The sequence below is a fragment of the Mobula hypostoma genome, chromosome 10 (genome assembly GCF_963921235.1).
Source record: "Mobula hypostoma chromosome 10, sMobHyp1.1, whole genome shotgun sequence".
Taxonomy (NCBI): Eukaryota; Metazoa; Chordata; class Chondrichthyes; order Myliobatiformes; family Myliobatidae; genus Mobula; species Mobula hypostoma.
In genome coordinates, this window is record NC_086106.1 from 124587002 (window position 1) to 124607813 (window position 20812).

At 42.3% G+C, this 20812-nt stretch overlaps 1 protein-coding gene across 4 annotated transcripts in view; it reads right to left on the bottom strand.

Annotated features, from left to right (window-relative positions):
* Positions 1-20812, bottom strand: part of aff2 (AF4/FMR2 family, member 2) — a 711233-nt gene that overhangs the window by 241722 nt on the left and 448699 nt on the right. For all 4 annotated transcript variants that reach the window (XM_063061151.1, XM_063061150.1, XM_063061152.1 and 1 more), the window contains exon 5: positions 6255-6341. In XM_063061151.1, the coding sequence (XP_062917221.1) occupies positions 6255-6341 (87 nt within the window). The remainder of the gene's footprint in view (positions 1-6254; positions 6342-20812) is intronic.

Here is a 20812-nt window from a genome sequence, read left to right on the forward strand (position 1 = left end):
ATCCATAAACCTATCCAAATTTCTATTAAACGTTGAAACTGAGCTCACATGTACCACTTGTGTTGGCAGCTCGTTCCACAGTCTCACGGCCTTCAGAGTGAAGAATCTTCCCTTCATGTTCCCGTTAAACTTTTCACCTTTCATCCTTAACCCATGATCTCTCATTGTAGTTCCACCCAAATTCAGTGAAAAATGCCTGCTTGCATTTACCCTATCAATACTCCTCATAATTTTGTATACTGTACCTCTATCAAATCCCCTCTCAGTCTTCTGCATTCCAAGGAATAAAGTCCAAATCTATTCAACCTTTCCTTATAACTCAAGTCCTCCAGACCTGGCAACATCCTTGTCAATTTTCTCTGTACTCTTTTAACTTTATTTTTATCTTTCCTGTAGGTAAGTGATCAAAACTATACACAATACTCCAAATTAGGCCTCACCAATGTCTTATACAACTTCAACACCACATCTCATCATCTGTACTCATGTCTTTGATTTATGAAGGCCAACAGGCCAAAAGCTTTCTTTATGACCCCATCTACCTGTGATGCCATTTTCAATGAATTATGGACCTGTATTTACAGATCCCTTTGTTCTACGGCACTCATCTGTGCCCTACCGTTCACTGTGTGAACTGTACCATCTGCTGTAAGCTGTGGATGCTCTTGCCACTGAATCTCTTGTGAGGTACTCAAACACATCGATCTCAGTGTGATGCTGTCCAGACAGCAGAAAAGGCCACTGGTGTAGTTTACCATCACTAAATGAATTGCCTGTATCCAGGACAAAAAAGTGGACAGGAAAAGTGAACCCTACCCATCCAGCAAACTTCCTTTTCCAAAAGTTTCCTTAGGGCTATTAAAGATAGAAACTTAGAAAACATACAGCACCATACAGGCCCTTCAGCCCACAAAGCTATGCCGAACATGTCCCTACCTTAGAACTACCTAGGCTTTACCCATAGTCCTCTATTCTTCTCAGCTCCATGTAGCCATTCAAGAGTATCTTAAAAGACCCTATCGTATCCACCTCCACCGTCGCCACGCACTCACCACTCTCTGTGTAAAAAACTTACCCCTGCGTAAAATACTTCAGGTAATTTTAAAAGTTTCTTCCCCTAGGCAGTTAATTTGATCAACCCTTCTAGTTAGCCTCCACAACCCCTTCCCTCTACTACCTCAGTTACTGCACTGGAAACATTTTTAGCCATTTTCTATGATGCTGTTTACAATGGAAATACATGCTGACATTTATTCACGTATTTATGCACATTATATTCAATATCCATAGTTTAATCTCTAAATTATTTTTATATAATTATTTATTATTTACAATGGTTGGACATTGTTTTTGGTTGCATGTCCTGTCAACACACCACAGCAAATTCTTAATACGCATAAATGTATGTGGTGAATAAAGTTGATCCTTGTTCTTTGATACTGTTTAAAGAATGGAAAGATATGACCATGAATCTGCCTGAAAGGGAAAGATGACAGATAGTTGGCCTCATCCGATGACTGAATACCCCTGCCAGGGCATGGCACAGTAACAGCTTGCACAAAGCTTTACAGAGCCTCGGATCGGGGTTGAGTTCCCACCACTGTCTGTAAAGAGTTTGCACGTTTTCCCCATGAAAACGTAGGTTTCCTCCAGGTGCTCTGGTTTCCTCCCACATTCCAAAGATGTGCTGCCCTGGTAAGTTGTGGGCATGCTATGTTCGCACCGGAAGCATGGTGACACTTGCGGGCTGGCCCCAGCACATCCTTGAACTGTATGAGTCACTGATGAAAACAATGCATTTCACTGTCTGTGTGACAAATAAAGTTAATCTTTCTTTCTTCATCTTCCAATGTTCCTGCACGATGATAAAACACGAAGGGGTTTGGCAAAGGAGAAAACACCGGAGGAAAATTCATCATTTCATAACGCACAAAGATATTTTTATATTAAATCTTAGCCAAGCCAAGAGACACTCACCGTGGCTAAACGGGTAATGGGCTGTGTATTTGGTACATCTGTACAGTATCTAGTGAATGGAGCTGCTATGATTCAGATGGATGTCAACATAAGGTCCTGTATCTGCCATCAAGTGGATATAAACAAACCCATTATAAATGGCAAGGGCACTCTTTGTCGTGACCTGACCAATGCTTATTCCTCAAACAATATCAGTGGAAGTAGATCATACTGATGCCTCGTCTTATTGCTGCTCCTGGAGGATGCTATGGGCAAAATGGCTGCCAAATTTCCCACATTACATCAGCCACTGCACTTTAAGAGGTGGTTTATTGGCTGTAAAGTTGCTCCAGGGCAGCATGGGGTTATGAAATGGGTTATTAATGCAACTCTTTCTTTCAATCTCAAAGCATTACAGATACAACGAGTTACCGGGGGTGCCGTGACTGTGTAGTTAAATCACCAGCCACAACGCAACTACAGAAGATGCAACGTGGATGGCAGCCAACGCTCCAGCGTGCTCTGTGTATCTGTGAGGTCTCAGTGCTCTCCACCAGAATTCCAATTTCCTGCCTTTGCTGCATTTTCTTTTCTACATACAGTACACCCGACAGCAACAAAAAAATCTATCTTCCTCTGCCTTCATTACTCCACTTGACAAAGGAACCGACATCATTTTAAAGATTAAAGATTAGCTTTATCTGTCACATGTATATCAAAAGCATACAGTGAGTAATGCATTCAAACTGCTGGAGGAACTCAGTAGGTCAGGCAGCATCTATGGAAAGGATTAAACGGTCAATGTCTCAGGCCGAGACCCTTCATGAGGGCTGGAAAGGAAGGCAGAAGAAGCCAGAGTAAGAAAATGGCGGGAGGGGAACGAGTACAAGCTAGAAGGTGATAGGTGAAGCCAGGTGGGTGGAGGAGGATGGATGAAGTGAGAAGCTGGGAGGTGATTGGTGGAAAAAGTACAGGGCTAGTGAAGAAGGAATCTGATAAGAGGAGAGAGTGGACCACGAGAGAAGGGGAAAGGGGAGGGACACCATGGGGGGGTGATAGGCAGCTAAGGAGAAGGGGCAAGTATGGAGCAAGAGTGGGGAATGGAAGGAGAAGGAAAGGGAGGGGAAAACATTACCAGAATTTAGAGAAAATGATGTTCATGCCATCAAGCTGGAGGCTATCCAGGCGGAATATGAGGTGTTGCTGCTCCTACCAGAGTGGGCTTATTATGGCAGTAGAGCAGGCTATAAAACATACAGTGAAATGTGCCGTCTGCATCAATGACCAACCCAGTCCAAGGATGTGCTGGGGACACATATCTCCACCCAATACCACCCCAGCTGTGTGTTCTATCTACTTGTCCTGTGTAATGAAAAAATGCTCACACTTTCCCTCTGGGAAAAAGATACAGACTGTCTGCTCTATCTAATTCTCCCAGCGCCAACACAACATGCCCACAAAAACTAATCCATAATAGCACATACAGCTAATAAAGTGGCCACTGAGTATATGTGTGTGGCCTTCAGCTGATGTACCCCATCCATTTCAAGGTTCAATATATTGTGCAGTCAGAGATGCTCTTCTGCACACCACTATTGTAACGTAAGGTTATTTGAGTCACCGTTGCCTTCCTGTCAGCGTGAACTACGCTAGCCATTCTCCTCTGACTTCTCTCATTAAAGGGCATTTTTGCCCACAGAACTGCCCACAGAAATGGATGTTTTTTTTGCATCATTCTCTGTAAACTCGAGAGATTGTTGTTCATGAAAATCCCAGGAGATCAACCGTTTCTGAGATACTCAAACCACCTTATGTGGCATGAACAACCAGTTCACGATCAAAGTCACTTAGATCATGTTTCTTCCCCCTTCTGATGCTTGGTCTGAAAAACAACTGAACCTCTTGACCACGTCTGCATGCTTTTATGCATTGTGTTGCTGCCATGTGACTGGCTGTTAAGGTATTTGCATTAAAAAGCAGGTGTACCTAATGAAGTGCCCACTGTGTATGCCTTGGGACTGTGGGCAGAAACCGGTGTACCTGGAGGAAATCCATGCTGTGACAGAGAGAATGTACAATCTCCTTACAGACAGCGTCAGCAGTTCAACCTCAGTAACTAGCACTGTAAAGTCTTATTTCAGCTGCTGTGCTGACGGTGAAGGTTCTTCAACTATATCCCTCTATTTGCATGAGATTATTGTACTTTTAAAATTTTATGTAGAGATACAGTGCAGAATGAGCCCCTCCTACCCAGTGAGCCACACTGCCCAGCAACCCACATATTTCACCCTAGCCTATCACAGGATAACTTACAACGACAAGTTTAATGTAGGCCCTGTTGAAGGGTCTCGGCCTGAAATGTTGACTGCACTCTTTTCCATTGATGCTACCTGACCTGCTGAGCTCCTCTCTTCCGGTTCTACTGATTACTGAAACCGGGCACGGCAGACACACCACTACACCACCAGCTCATAAACGAGGGACAATTTCTGCCCCAATCCGCCTTGGCTGGGATTGGATGAGACGTTTTCACTACTGATACAGAGAAACATAATGCTGGAGGAACTCAGCAGGTCAGGCAGCATCTATGGAAATGAATAGGTAATCGATGTTTCGGGACAAGGCCCTTCTTCAGGAGTGAGAAAGAAAGGGGAAGATGCCAGAATAAAAAGATGGGGAGAGGAGAAGGTGACAGGTGAAGCCAGGCAGATGGGAAAGGTCTAGGGCTGGAAAAGAAGGAATCTGATAGGAGAAGAGAGTGGACCATAGGAGGAAGGGAAAGAGAAGGGACCCGGGGGAAGTAATAGCTAGGTGGGAAGAGGTAAAAGGTCAGAGTGGGGAACAGAGGAAGGAATGGAGAAAAATTGTTCGCTGGAAGTAGAAATCCATATTCATGCTGGTTGGAGGCTACTGTAATGGTTCTACTCTTTTAAATCTTAATTCTGTGTTTTTACAAATTACCTTGCACACTGTAACTGTTGCACACTTTATTCAGCATTGCTGTTTGTTTTACCATGTTCTATCTACCTTAATGGATTGTTGTAATGCAGTTAGAGTAATGCTTTGCAGGGCCAGCAACTGAGGCTCAATTCCCACCACTATCTGTAAGGAGTTTTTGTAACTTCTCCCCATAACTGTGTGGGTTTCCTCTTGGCGCTGTGGTTTCCTCCTGCGTTCCAAAGATGCACGTATTAGTAAGTTGTGGACATACTTTGTTGACACTGGAAGCATGGCGACACTTGCAGGCTGCCCACAGCAAATCCTTCTACTGCGTTAGTCATTGACGCGAATGATCCATTTCAATGTGCATGTGACAAAGCTAATCTTTAAAGTTTTTATCTGTAATGAACTAATCTAATGAACTAATAGGCAGCGTGGTAGCGCAGTGGTTAGCACTACGCTTTACAGTACAGGTGACCCCGGTTCAATTCCCGCTGCTGTAAGGAGTTTGTACGTTCTCTCAGTCACTCCGAGGGTTTCCTCCGGGTGCTCCGGTTTCCTCCCACGATCCAAGGACATACCTGTTGGTAGGTTAATTGGTCATAGTAAATTGTCCCGTGATTAGGCTAGGATTAAATCGGGGGAATGCTGGGCGGCGTGGCTCGAAGGGCCGGAAGGGCCAATTACGTGCTGTATCTCAATGAATGAACGAACAAATCTGCACAGACAATATGCAAGACAAGCTTTTCACTGTACCTCAGTACTGATTCCACTGATCCTGATTCCAATTCAAACATAAAAATGCCTAGAAACATGTACCACCAGGCTCAAAGACAGCTTCTATGCCACTGTTATTGACCAGTTCCCTAATATGATAAGACAGACTTGACCTCACAATCTGCCTTACTATGGCCTTGCACCTTATTGTCTGGCTGCACTGCACTTTCCCTGCGGCTGTAACACTTTATTCTGCATTCTGTTATTGTTTTACCTTGAATTTTCTCGATGCACTGTTGTAATGAATTGATCTGCAAGACAAGTTTCTCAATGTTCCTCAGCATATATGACAATAACAAACTAATTTACTGATTTAAATGTACTTGTTTACCAATCAGAATTTTATGCGTTGTAATAAGATCCAGTCTTAATTTTCTAAACTTTGTACTCTTAACGCTATGAATCCTTAAGCAGCACATTGTATGATACTCTCTGGCGAATACTGTTTTTTTTATCAAACCTCCATCTTGCTGTGGTAGATTTTTATTTTGAGCTTCGAATAGCCAGACCTTATCAAAAAAAAGTTTCCTTTTAAATTGAACCCCACCCCTGACAAGAGCGGTCCTGTGGCAGGTCCCTACCTTGCTTGGGATCGGGAACTTGGTGGTCTCGGCTTTGCCAGGTGTGTGTATCGCAGTTAAGGGGGGAGGCCACGAATGTGTCATCTCCTGCAGCAGAAAGAAAACAATTTCACAAATCGATTTGTGACCCATTTCACAGCGTGTCAAGCTGCGACCATTACAACAGTCTCCAGTAAATATCTCACTGCCGAAAGCACCCCTCATAATATAAGTGTGAGGACATGAATTGAAATGGAAAACTATATCTTACCGTTACATTTTTGAGTTCATTTTGTACATGCAATGAGTTACAGTGTTAACTCCTATACTTCAAGAGGACAACATAATCACCAAAGCAATTAAAAAAAAGAAAGATTTAACTAAAAGCTATATCCTATTTCTTAGAAATGTGCTGATGATATGGGACACTAAGCTGTCACAGGCATTTTGCATTAATGAGATAACTCTGTACTCAATGCTCCATTAGATGTGTGGGCGAAACGCACACAGTTCTCTGCTGTGTGTAGCTGGAGGCTAATGAGATGCGGTCTCTGAAAACCAAAATCGCTTTGTTCTTAGGAGCCAGTTTTTTTCCCCGAGCTCAGTCACAGCGTTTCTTTAGTGTTATTAAACATGTTTCTCGACTATTTGATCAACTCACCTAACACCTACGGAAGCCTGGCTTAAAGGCACTGCTTTCCTGTGCTAAGCTTGGTATTGGAAAGGCTTAAGGACTTGGCAGGTACAGCACTGAAACTATGAGGGTGATTGCTGCACTGTAATATCAAATTCAACAGTGTGAAGATAAGTAGAGAGCGAGAGATGAACGTATACTACTAGTGTTCCTCTCGGGTTTTACCATTTCTTTCTGCTTCCAGTTTTAAAAGCACAATCCACAAGTTCAACTGCCTGAAATGTTGAAATGTCAAGTTCCTTTATTGGGGTGGCAAAACACACATGCATCTGTGTTATAATATGGCATAAGGGGAGAACACAGTCAGTGCAAATGCACTGGAATGTCTTACCTTTGGACTCTTGACCTCACCTTGTTATGATCTTGGCACCTTATGGCCTGACAGCACTCTGAAACTAGAACACTTTATTCTCACTAGTTTATTGCTTTCTCTCCTAGCATTCATCTTGAGAGGACGAGAATATAAAGGCAAGGATGTGATGCTGAGGCATTGGTCAGGCTGCAGCTGGAGAACGGTGAGCAGTTTTGGGTCCCTTATCGAAGAAAGGTTGCGCCGGCATTGGACAGAGTCCAGAGAAGGTTGACAAGATTGATCCCAGGAATCAAAAGTTTAACTTTTGAGGAGCACTTGATGTCTCTGGGCCTGTGCTTGAGGGAGATTAGAAGGATTGGGGGGGGGGCGGAATCTTGTTGAACCTTATTGAATACTGAAAGGCCAAAAAAGAGTGGACATGCAGAGGATGTTTCCTATAGTCTATCATCAGAGGGCACAGCCTCACAAAACAAGGACTTCCCTTAGAACAGAGATGAGGAGGAATTTCTTTAGCCAGACGGTGATGAATCTGTAGAATTCATTGCCATGGATGGCTTTGGAGGCCAAGTCATTGGGTACATTTAAAATGGAGGTTGATAGGTTCTTGAGCATTAAGGGTGTCAAATGTTACAGGGAGAAGGCAGGACAGTGGGGTTAAGAGAGATAATAAATCAGCCATGATTGAATAGTGGAGCAGACTCAATGGGCTAAATGGTCTAATTCTGTTCCTGTGTTTTATGGTACTAACTCAACACACTGTTGTAATGAATTGATCTGTATGAATAGTATGCAAGATAAGCTTTTCACTGTACCTCAGTACACATGACAATGTACTTTTGTTCACAAAATCAATTCCAATTCTGATTCCCATTCACTTGGTCATCACGTTTGGTCCTCTGCCTGTTGGTTGTGATACATGGCTTGACTCTGAGACATTGGACCTGAGGTGAGACTTGTTGGTTGCATTCAAATCAATTTACCTCAATTCCCTTTGGCAGGTTTCATAGGTTCAAGGTCGATTCTGGGACAAGAGTGTCATGGTAGTGTAGTGGTTAGCACACCGGTTTGACCTAGGTTCAATTCCCTCTGTTTTTTTAACACAGATCAATCATTGCTCTGAGCAGGAAGTTTTTATACGACCTGAAAAGTGTGCGGCACTTTAAATTTTGTTTTTTGTAATATGCTTTGGTATTCAGCAAGTGATGGTTTATTAAAGATGAGCTTCCAACTTCCATTCTGTGTTTATTGTCACAATGTGTAACAGTGTTGTAATTTGAAACACTAACAACGTAAATATTTTGAAGCTCTAAAATGTTTCAAAGTAAAGGTTGTGGTACATTTATTATTTAGAAAACTTATGGATATATTCATTATCACATAATTAATTACAGGGTATTTCACAATATTAGCATAGATTTGAAAATTATATGAACAATTTCAAAATTATATTAACATTATATAAAAGAAAATTTCAGCAGCACAGCAACAAAGGCTATGTGTGTGGGAGCATTTCAGTTACTGCGCGGACGTGCTTTTGAGCAGCTGAGAGGGAACAGTGGTAAGGAGTGTATATCTTCTCCTTGTGACCATATGGGTTTCCTCTGGGTGCCCCCGGTTTCCCCCCACATTCCAAAGGTTAGAGTTAGTCAGTTATGGGCAAACAGTGATGGCACCAGAAGCATGGTGACATTTGCAAGCTACCCCAAGCTCATTATCGGACTATGTTGGCTGTTGACCAAAGAATGCACTCCGTTGTATTTTTTGATGTTTTAATCACAAGTAAAATCTTTAAAGAGCTCACGGTTTAGGCTAACAATCCTGTGAAGCAGCAAGCTATGATGGAAGTCCTGTTTTTCAGATCAAGTGAGGAGTAGCAGGTCTGTTTCCTGCTTAGACAACTGAAAGGATCCCTTGGAGTAATGTGAAAATGAGCAGAATAATTCTCTGTCTAAAATTTATCTCTCAGCCAATACCATCAAAATGGTTTCAGTGACACTGTTACTGAGAGGCACTGTTTCTAAGAGAACGTAATACATAACTGTCATTTGTTGGTTGCAAACCATTTGGTGGACATTTAGAAGGTGCTAAATAATAATCCTTCCTTTTATGCTCAGTAGGAATCTAACCCAATTCTTCTTGTTGTTGTTTGTTATGATAAAGGAGAAAGGGCCTCGATGTGCCTAACTGACTCCTCCTTCAAGGTTCAAAGTAGATTTATTACCAACGTACATACATGTCATCATATACAACCCTGAGATTTGTTTTCCTGCGGTTATTCTCAGTGACTACAGAGAAACACAATAGAATCAATCCTCTTCATGGGGAGACTGCCCTGTTGTCAAGGTTTAAGGGTCAGGGATTGATTTAACTTGCCATATACATTCACATGTATTAAGAGTTTGCTGAGGTGTGTTGGCGTGACATACAACAAAAAAAACATTCAACAATTACAAAGAATAAATAATTATTAAAAATACTGTTAGAGATTGAAGTACAGATACGGAATAAAACATGCATAAACACATAAATATTAGCAGTATTTACAACGTAAACAGGATTATAAAAAGTATAAAAGGTTAAAAGCATGTACAGTGCAGGGCACTGATGGGGGTAATAGATAGAGGGAGTGGGGGATAACTAGATTGGTTCATCAGTTTGACTATCTGGGGAAAGAAACTTTTAAGATGGTGTGAAGTTTTTGTTTTAATAGCCCTATAGCATTTTCCAGAAGGGTGATTTTTGAAACGACAGTCTGCAGGGTGGGTAGTGTCCACAATGTATTTCCAGCCCACTTCTTTGTCCTGGACACATACAAGTCTTACAATGATAGAAGACTGCAGCCAATGACTCTTTGTGCTCGCCTGATGTTGGCTATAGTTTTTGTATATTGTGAGAGGATGACAGTTTTGTCACCCAGGTTCAAGTGGGAAGGCAACCTTGTCGCTTTGTTCAGTTCTGTTCCTACCAAAACCAGAGCTAGTAAAATCGTGCACAATCTCAGAGAGTCAGCAAATTTAAAAATCCAATTAAAAAGCTGAACCATTTTATGCAAACTGGCAGGTTTGTGAAAATAGCCAGCTCAAAGATATACCCTTGCCTACTTTTAAGTAGCTGAGGAATTTTTCTTCATTGTCATACCAAAATGTTCCCTGGTGGTCTAAAATTTACAATAAGCACAAACGCACTCATTCATTACTGCCTCTTTTGGAGTTTTAAACCAGACTGACTTCAAATCTGCCTTCAAGTATTGGCATAAATCATGACATTGCCGTGAAAGGGTTAAGCAAAATCTTTGTAACTGAAGGGAAACAGTCTTGGATAAAATCCCAGCACTGAACAAACAAAGGCACTGGCCAATTCGGGCAGCCACGATCCATCTTCCAAGGCTGCAGACACATGTCAGTGAAAACAGTCAGCGAACTGTGTATCACTGAAGGTCACATTGGCCCACTGGAACCTGATTTCAACTTTCCCTTTTGCAAGCTCTGCAGACCACATCACAGCCAGCAAGCTTGAAACCACCCGAGTAGAGAAATTAACCTAGTGCCATGTTTTATTTCTGAGGTTACCCCACCATTTACTTCCATGAGGGGTTACCCATCATCTTATCCAAGACTGTTTAATGTCACTTCCTGTACTCAAGTGTAAAGGAGAATGAAAAAATTGTTACTCCAGAGCCGATCCAACACAAAAAAAACCCACAAAAGATAAAGAGCACAATAAATATAAAACTATAAGACCATAAGACAGAAGAGCAGAATTCCAATTTAACACAATTTTATCATGGCTGATCTATTTTCCCTCTCACTCCCATTCTTCTGCCGTCTCCCCATAATTTTTCATGCCCCGAACTATCAAGAACCTATCAACCTCCACCTTAAGTACACCCAATATGTGGCCTCCACAGCCCTCTCCAATGTCACCATATACCTCGTTAGATAAGGGGCCCAAAACTGCTAACAGTGCCTCAGCAGTGCCTTATAATATCACATAAAACCTCAGCATTACATCTTTGCTTTTATATTCCAGTCCTCTCAAAATAAATGCTGATTTTGCATTTGCCTTCCCAGCACCGACTCAACCTGCAAGTTAACATTTAGGGAATCCTGCAGGGCCCCTAAGTCCCTTTGCATCCAGGATTTTTGAATCTTCTCTATGTTTATAAAATAGTCTATGCTTTTATTCCTTCTACCAAAGTGCATAACCATACACTTCCTTACACTATATTGCATTTCCCACTTCTTCGCCCATTCTCCTAATCTGTCTGGGTCCTTATGTAACCTCTCTACTTCGTCAGCTCTACCCGACCCTCCATCTATCTTCATATCATCTGCAAACTTGGTCACAAAATCATCAATTCTGTAATCCAAATCGTTGACATACAATGTAAAAAGAAGCGGCCCCAGCACTGACCTCTGTGGAACACCGCAAGTCACCGATAGCCAACCAGAAAAGGTTTTCTTTATTCCTTGTCTTTGCCTCCTACCAATCAGCCAATCATCTACCCATGCTAGTAACTATCCTGTAACACCACGGGCTCTTATCTTGTTAGGCAGCCTCATGTTTGACTCCTTGGCAAAGGCCTTCTGAAAATCCAAGTACACAACATCCACCGATTCTCCTTTGTCTATCCTGCTTGTTATTTCCTCAAAGAATTCCAACAGATTTGTCAGGCAAGATTTTCCCTTGAGGAAACCACGCTGTCTACAGCCCATTTTATCATGTCCTTCCAAGTACCCTGAGACCTCATCCTTAACAATTGACTTCCCAGCCACCGAAGTCAGGCCAACTGGCCTATAATTTTCTTTCCTCTGCTTCCCCCTCTCCTTGAAGGGTGGAGCAACATTTGCAATTTTCCAGTCATCTGGAACCAAGCTGGAATCTATTGATTCTTAAAAGATCATCACTAATGCCTCCACAATCTGTTCAGCTACCTTTTTCAAAACACTGGGGTGTGGTCCAGATCACTGATCTACCTTCAGACCTTTTGGTTTCCCAAGCAACTTCTCCCTAGTAATAGCAACTAGACTCAATTCTGCCCGCTGACACTCTTGCATTTCTGGTGTTCTACTATTGTCTTCCACAGTGAAGAATGATGCAAAATACTTATTCAGTTTGTCTGCCATTTCTTTGTTCCCCCATTACTACCCCTCCAGCATTATTGTCCAGTAATTCAATATCTACTCTCACCTCTCCTTTTCTCTTTACATATTGAAAAAACTTTTGGTATTCTCATAGATATTATTGGCTAACTCACCTTCATATTCCATCTTTTCCCTTTTATGCTTTTTTGTTGCCTTCTGTTGATTTTTAAAACCTTCCTGCTAATTTTAGCTCCCTCTCTTTTGCTTTTATGCCATCTTTGACTTCCCTTGTCAGCCATGTTTGCATCATCCTGCCTTTAGAATACTTCATCTTTGGGATGTATCTGTCCTGTGACTTCCTTTCTTTTTGCCATGTTCATTTACGTGCATGTGCGATGTTGGCAGGACGATGTCTTTTGCATGCCTTTACAAGGCGTGCAGCGAGAGAGAGAGAGAGGGAGAGAGAGACTGCGTGGTGCGCCACTCCTCACACAGACATTTCACAGTATTTACGAGGTCGAGTTGCGATCTCGACACTCAACCCGGCACGGATGGAAAGCATACTCGGGAGCGGCCCCAACTAGGTTTGAACCCGGGAACCTCCATTCCAGAGTCCGGCGCTGATGTCATTGCGCCACCAGCCGGCCCTATTCTGTGACTTACTAATTGCTCCCAGAAACTCCTGCCATCAATGCTGCTGGTGTCTCCTTCCAATCGACTTTGGCCAGCTCTTCTCTCATGCCTCTATAATTCCTTTTACTCCACTGTAATACATCTGACTTTATCTTCTCCCTCTCAAATTTCCAGGTGAATTCTACCATATTGCGATCACTGCCTTCTAAGAGTTCCTTTACTTTAAGCTCCCTAACCAAATCTGGTTCATTACACAACACACAGTCCAGAATATTTTTCCCCTAGCGGGCTCTATCACAGGCTGCTTTAAAAAGTCAACTCATAGACATTCTACAAATTTTCTCTCTTGGGATCCAGCACCAACTTCATTTTCCCAATCCACCTGCATATTGAAATCTCCCACGACTATCGTAACATTGCCCTTTTTACATGCCTTTGCTGTCTTCCAATGTAATTTACAATCCACTCCTGGCTACTTTTCAGAGGCGTATACTGTATATAACTCCCATTACGGTATTTTTACCCTTGCAGTTTCTTAACTCTACCTAGAAGAATCCTACATCTTCCAATCCTATGTCACCTCTTTCGAAGGATTTGATTTCATTTCTACCAATAGAGGCATGCCAGCCCCTCCGCCTACTTGCTTGTCTTTTCACTATAACGTGTATCCTTGGATGTTAAGTCCCCAACTATAATCGGCTTTCAGCTATGTCTCAGTGATCCCCATAACATTATACCTGCCAATCTCTAACTGCACTACAAGATCATCCACCTTATTCCGTATACTGTGTGCATTCAAATATAACACCTTCAGTCCTGTATCTGTCACTCTGTCTGATTTTATCCCCACGTTACAAAGCAACTCATCCCAGCTTGCAATGTATCCCTATCATCTGCCTGTCCTTCCTCACAGTCTCACTACACACTGCATCTACTTGTATACCAACTGCCCCATCCTCAGCCCTATCACTCTGATTCCCATTCCCCTGCCAAATTAGACTAAACCCTCCCTGACAGCTCTAGCAAACTTGCCTACAAGGATATTGGACCCCTCGGGTTCAGGTGGAACCCGTCCCTTTTGTAAAGGTCATACCCTCCCCAGAAGAGATCACAGTGATCCAGAAATCTGAAGCACTGCCCCCTGCACCAGTTCCTCAGCTATGCATTCATATGCCAAATCATCCTATTCTTACCCTCACTGGCACATGGCAGAGACAGCAATTCAGAGATTACTACCCTGGTCTCACTTTTCAGCTTTCTATTACTCCCTAAAATCTCTCTTCAGGACTTCCTCCCTTTTCCGACCTACGCCATTGGTGTGAATATGTGCCAAGACTTCTGGCTGCTCCCCCCACCCCATTTAGAATGTCGTGGACCCAATCCATGACATCCCTGACCCTGGCACCTGGGAGGCAACATACTGTCCGGGTGTCTCTTTCACATCCACAGAATCTCATGTCTACTCCTCTAACTATGGAATCCCCTATCACTACTGCAGTCCTCTTCTCCCTCCCCCCACCTTCCCTTCTGAGCCATAGTACCAGACTCAGTGCCAGAGATGGGTCGCTACAGCTCCATCCTGGTAGGTTGTCCTCTTCAACAGTATCCAAAGTGGTATACTTCTTATTGAGGGGAACAGCCACAGAGGTACCCTCTACTGGCTGCCCATTTCCTTTTCCTTTTCTGAGGTCACTCAGGTACCCACCTCCTGCATCTTATGGGTGACTACCTCCCTGTAGCTCTTACCTACCACCTCCTCAGTTTTCCATATTTGCCGAAGGTTACTGAGCTGCAGCTCTAGTTCGTTAACACGTCTACTGAGAAGCTGCAGCTCAGTGCACCAACTGCAAGAAGCTGAAGGTCTCCTTAAATCCCCACTTCTCACACAAAGAACACGGCACAGCAGCCCCTGGAACCATTCTCACAGCGCTAACTATGCATTAACAGATGAAGAATGAAGAATAAACTTACCAGAAACTTACCTTGCCCAAGCCTGTTGTACTAAAGCCTCCCCACTCTAACACTGGTCCACTCAAACAATGGCCGCTCTGCTTGTCTTTACCTTATTTTTAGTTGCCTTTGCTAATGAACCGCGATATGATTGGGCTGCTGGAAAAAGCCTAAAGGCTGTGATTGTTCCTCTTCAAATCACTCTCCCCCTACCTGTGTGGAGCCTCCTCTGTCAATTCAATTGGGCCGTCAGAAAAAGTAAATAATTAAGATTGCTTATATATATAGATTGATAATACATCCATAAGGTGATGCTGGGCTGTACATCAGGTGACTGACAGGAAATAATAAAATAGTGGAGGAATTAGTGGGTGGAGGTGTTGATCAATCTTACTGCTCGGGGAAAGAACCTGTTTTTGAGTCTGGTGGCCATGACATGGATGCTACGCAGCCTCCTCCCTGATGGGAGTGGGACAAACAGTCCATGAGCAGGGTGAGTGGGGTCCTTCATAATATTACTGGCCCTTTTCCAACACGTTTCTGTATACTGCATATGTCATTGATGGTGGGTACATTGATATAGGTGATGCATTGGGAAGTTTTGACTACCTGATGTATCTGCAATGAAATATAATTCAAACCAACATACAGGGAATCGCACGTGCCTGTGACTTGGATGGATTGCACTGTAAAACAGCCCAGTAAGCTTCGTCACTTGAACACTCTCTCCCTCTAATCCAATACAATTTAAAGCATACACCACTTTATCATTCCAGTGCTTCACATACACTTAGTGGACACTTTATTACACACTCTACCTAATAAAGTGGCCACGGGAGTGGAAGTCTGTGTGGTCCTCTGCTGCTGCAGCACATTCATTTAAGTTTGATGTGTTGTGTGTTCAGGGGTGTTCTTCTGCACACCACTGTTGTAACATATCATTATCTGAGTTACTGTCGCCTTCCTGTCAGCTTGAACACAATGGCCATTCTCCTCTAAACTCTGTCATTTACAAGGTGTTTTCATCCATGGAACTGCCTCTCAAAGAATGTTTTTTTTCTTTCTCACACCATTCTCTGTAAACTCTAGAGACTGCTGTGCACGAAAATCCCAGCAGATCAGCAGTTCCTGAGATACTCAAACCACCCCGTTTGGTACCAACAACCATCCCACATTCAGAGTCACTTAGACCTAATTTCTTCTCCATTCTGCTGATTGGTCCAAACGACAACTGAACCTCTTGACCATTTCTGATGCATGTTTTTTTGCACTGAGTCACTGCCACATGATGGGCTGATTAGATATTTGCAATAACGACGTGTTCAGACATATCTAATAAGTGGCCACTGAGTCTACATCACGTATACCGGCGATATTAAACCTGATTCTGATTCTTGAGGCACTTGAAGATCTTAGATAGGCAAATGAATGAACAGAGAATGTAGGGATATGGACCATGTGTAGGCAGAGGTTATTAGTTCAGTTGGGTGTGTAATTACTAGTCTAACTAATAAGCCTGTTTATTTGCTAGATTCACTAATAAAAGGGAATGGTCTCGGAATACAAGGATGTCCCTTTGGAACAAAGGTGAAGAGGAATTTCTTTAGGTAGAGGGTGGTGAAGTTGTCCTGATGAAGGGTCTTGGCCTAAAACATCAACTGTCTATTCCTCTCCATAGGTGCTCCCTGACCTGTTGAGTTCCTCCAGTATTTTGTATGCGTTACTCTGAATTTTAAAATAAACATCATTACAATTAGTTCTATTTTTGAAAGATTATTTCAGAAAAATCATCTTTTCTCTCAGTCTCAGGTGTAAGCTTTAAATCGTTGCAATGTAACCCATGATGTTTCTTTCTTGTAGGTTGCTTTGAGAACTGGTCAAGGTCTTGTGCTGCTCAGGCAACTTACTGACATCGCCGCTACTGGAGAACAGAGCTGTTTCTGATCTATCACCTGACATCAAGCGAAAAAGGAGGGGTAAGCTACATCACCCTATGGGCCATTTTCTTTGATCTTTACAGTGTGTACTGTCTCATCAACCCTCAGCATATAATCTCATTGCCTCAGTAAAGCAACCAGCATAGTCAAAGACCCCACTCACCACTGACATTCTCTTATCTCCCCTCTCCCCACAGGCAGAAGATACAAAAGCCTGAAAGTACATACCACCAGGCTCAAGGAGAGCTCTAACCCACTGTTACAAGGCTATTGAATGGTCCTCCTAGTACAGTAAGATGGGCACTTCACCTCACAATCTACCTCATTATGATCTTGCATGACTGTTTATCCACATTGCATTGTCTATCTACTGTCTATCTACATTGCACTGTCTGTCTATTCTCTATCTACATTGCACTGTCTAACTATCATCCATCTACAATACACTGTCTATCATCCATCTACATTGCATTGTACATCTAGTGTCCATCTACATTGCACTATCTATTGTCCATCCACATTACACTGTCTGTCTATTGTTCATCTACGTTGCACTGTCTGTCTATTCTCTATCTACATTGCACTGTCTAACTATCGTCCATCTACATTACAGTGTCTATTGTCCATCCACATTACACTGTCTAACTATCGTCCATCTACATTACAGTGTCTATTGTCCATCTACATTGCACTGTCTGTCTATTCTCTATCTACATTACACTGTCTATCTATTGTCCATCTACGTTGCACTGTCTCTCTATTCTCTATCTACATTACACTGTCTGGCTATGTTATATTACCTGTCTACATTGTAGTTCCTATCTATTGTCTATCTACTGTCAATCAACATTGTATTGTCTATCTACATATGCACCTGTTGCATTTTATTCTGCCCTCAGTTTTTGTTTTACCTTATTCTACCTCAACGCATTGTGCATTAATATGATCTAGATGAACAGTATGCACACAAGCTTTTCACTGCATCCTGTTACTTGTGCTGATAATAAACCAATCCCAGTTACACTCACAATCCAACCCTTCCTTCCATAAAGCCCATAATTCTCCATTTTTCTTACATCCATGTGCCTACTTAAAATATGGTGTATGTTAGAGTGATTTTTGGGTTTCCCTCATTGACATATAGCAAATGGCTTTGGCTACCAGTCTTCTGTTCCTTGATAATGTACTGTGGATTCAGTCTGGGACAATGCATTCCTAAAAGCTGTCGATCCTAGTTCTGACGCTGCTGGCATCTGTGGGTTGGATGCGAATCAGAAGGTGTGATGTTTGTATGTAGTTTCAAAACAAAGCATTGTCTATACTTTGTAAATATGGAATTGTCCTTTGTGTTTAGCAAATAAATATCGAGCCTCACGTTGGGCCAGCACACCTTTCCATCGAAAGCGTCTCCATATGATGCCTGCTGTACCTTGTTTTGTCCAACAAAGAAGCTGCTTTGTATCTACCAGTAACTCTCTCTGGGGATTTCATTCACGCAACAACAGTGTATGTCCCTAATCTACCAGCCTCTACTGTCACCTATGGCAGTGCATTCTAAACACATACAGAGGTATGCAAAAGTTTGGGCACCCTTGTCAAAATTTCTGTTCATGTGAATAGTTAAGCGAGTAAAAGATGACCTGATTTCCAAAAGGCATAAAGTTAAAGATGACACATTTCTTTTTAATATTTTAAGCAAGATTACTTTTTTATTTCCATCTTTTATAGTTTCAAAATAACAAAAAAGGAAAATGGCCCAAAGCAAAAGTTTGGGCACCCTGCATGGTCAGTACTTAGTAACACCCCTTTTGGCAAGTATCACAGCTTGTAAACACTTTCTGTAGCCAGCTAAGAGTCTTGCAATTCTTGTTTGGGGGATTTTAGCCCATTCTTCCTTGCGAAAGGCTTCTAGTTCTGTGAGATTCTTGGGCCATCTTGCATGCACTGCTCTTTTGAGGTCTATCCACAGATTTTCGATGCTGTTTAGGTCGGGTCATGGCAAAACCTTCAGCTTGCGCCTCTTGAGGAAGTCCATTGTGGATTTTGAGGTGTGTTTAGGTTCATTATCCTGTTGTAGAAGCCATCCTCTTTTCATCTTCAGCATTTTTACAGACAGTGTGATGTTTGCTTCCAGAATTTGCTGGTGTTTAATTAAATTCATTCTTCCCTCTACCAGTGAAATGTTCCCCGTGCCACTGGCTGCAACACAAGCCCAAAGCAAGATCGATCCACCCCCATGCTTAACAGTTGGAGAGGCGTTCTTTTCATGAAATTCTGCACCCTCTTTTCTCTAAACAAACCTTTGCTCATTGCAGCAAAAAAGTTCTATTTTAACTTCATCAGTTTCCAGGACATGCTTTCAAAATGCATCAGGCTTGCTTAGATGTTCTTTTGCGAACTTCTGGTGCTGAATTTTGTGGTGAGGACACAGGAAAGGTTTTCTTCTGATGACTCTTCCATGAAGGTCATACTTGTGCAGGTGTCGCTGCACAGTAGAACAGTGCACCACCACTCCAGAGTCTGCTAAATCTTCCTGAAGGTCTTTTGCAGTCAAATGGGGGTTTTGATTTGCCTTTCTAGCAATCCTATAAGCAGTTCTCTCTGAAAGTTTTCTTGGTCTTCCAGACCTCAACTTGATCTCCACCATTCCTGTTAACTGCCATTTCTTAATTACATTATGAACTGAGGAAACGGCTACCTGAAAACGCTTTGCTATCTTCTTATAGCCTTCTCCTGCTTTGTGGGCATCATTTATTTTAATTTTCAGAGTGCTAGGCAGCTGCTTAAAGGAACCCATGGCTGCTGATTGTTGGGACAAGGTTTGAGGAGTCAGGGTATTTATAAAGCTTTGAAATTTGCATCACCTGGCCTTTCCTAACAATGACTGTGAACAAGCCATAGCCCTAACAAGCTAATTAAGGTCTGAGACCTTGGTAAAAGTTATCTGAGAGCTCAAGTCTCTTGGGGTACCCAAACTTTTGCATGGTGCTCCTTTCCTTTTTTTCACTCTAAGATTGTACAAAACAAAAATAATACACTAATCTTGCTTAAAGTGTTGAAAAGAATGTTTCATCTTTAACTTTATGACTTTTGGAGATCAGTTCATCTTCTATTCACTTAACTATTCACAGTAACAGAAATTTTGACCGGGGTGCCCAAACTTTTTTATGCCACTGTACCACTCTCTGCAAAAACCCACTTCTAACATCTCCCCTAAACTTGCCACTTCCTCTGGAATTGGCCATGCTGCCCTGGGAAAAGGCTACTGGGAGTCCACTCTATCAAGACCATAGTTTATCCTTTCCCACAGACCAAGGAGAAAAACACAAATCGTTTATTTATAGTGGTTTATCAAGGTTCACACACAAGGCAGGCAACGGACCACCCAGTGAGATTTCTATGATGTGCTTACTGATCATGAGTCTCAAGCAGCCCCGAGTCTCATTATTTTTAAGAATTGCCTAAGAGGTATGTGTGCTGTTTGGATGTAAATCAATGAAGGAGTTACCTCATCTGAAGGAGAAATCTAATTGAGTACCTTTACATTTCCATCACTGAGCACATCTACAAGAAGCACTGTCGCAAAAAAGCCATCCACCATCCAGGCCATACTCCTCCTTGCTGTGGCCATCAGGAAAGAGGTACAGGAGCCTCAGGACCTACACAACCTTTTTCAGGAACAGTTAATACTACTCAACTATCAGGCTCTTGAAACAGAGGAGATAAGTTCACTCAACTTCACTCACCCCATTACTGAACTTCTTGCAAACTATGGACTCAATTTCAAGGACTCCTCATCTCATGGTCTCAAAAATACATTGGTTATTTACAGTAATTTTTTTTGTATTTGCATAGTTTGATGTCTTTTGCACATTAGTTGTTTGTCTGTCATGTTGGGTACATTCCTACTTTGATCCTATTGTTTTTGCTCTGAATGCCAATAAGAAAATGAATCTCAGGATTGTATG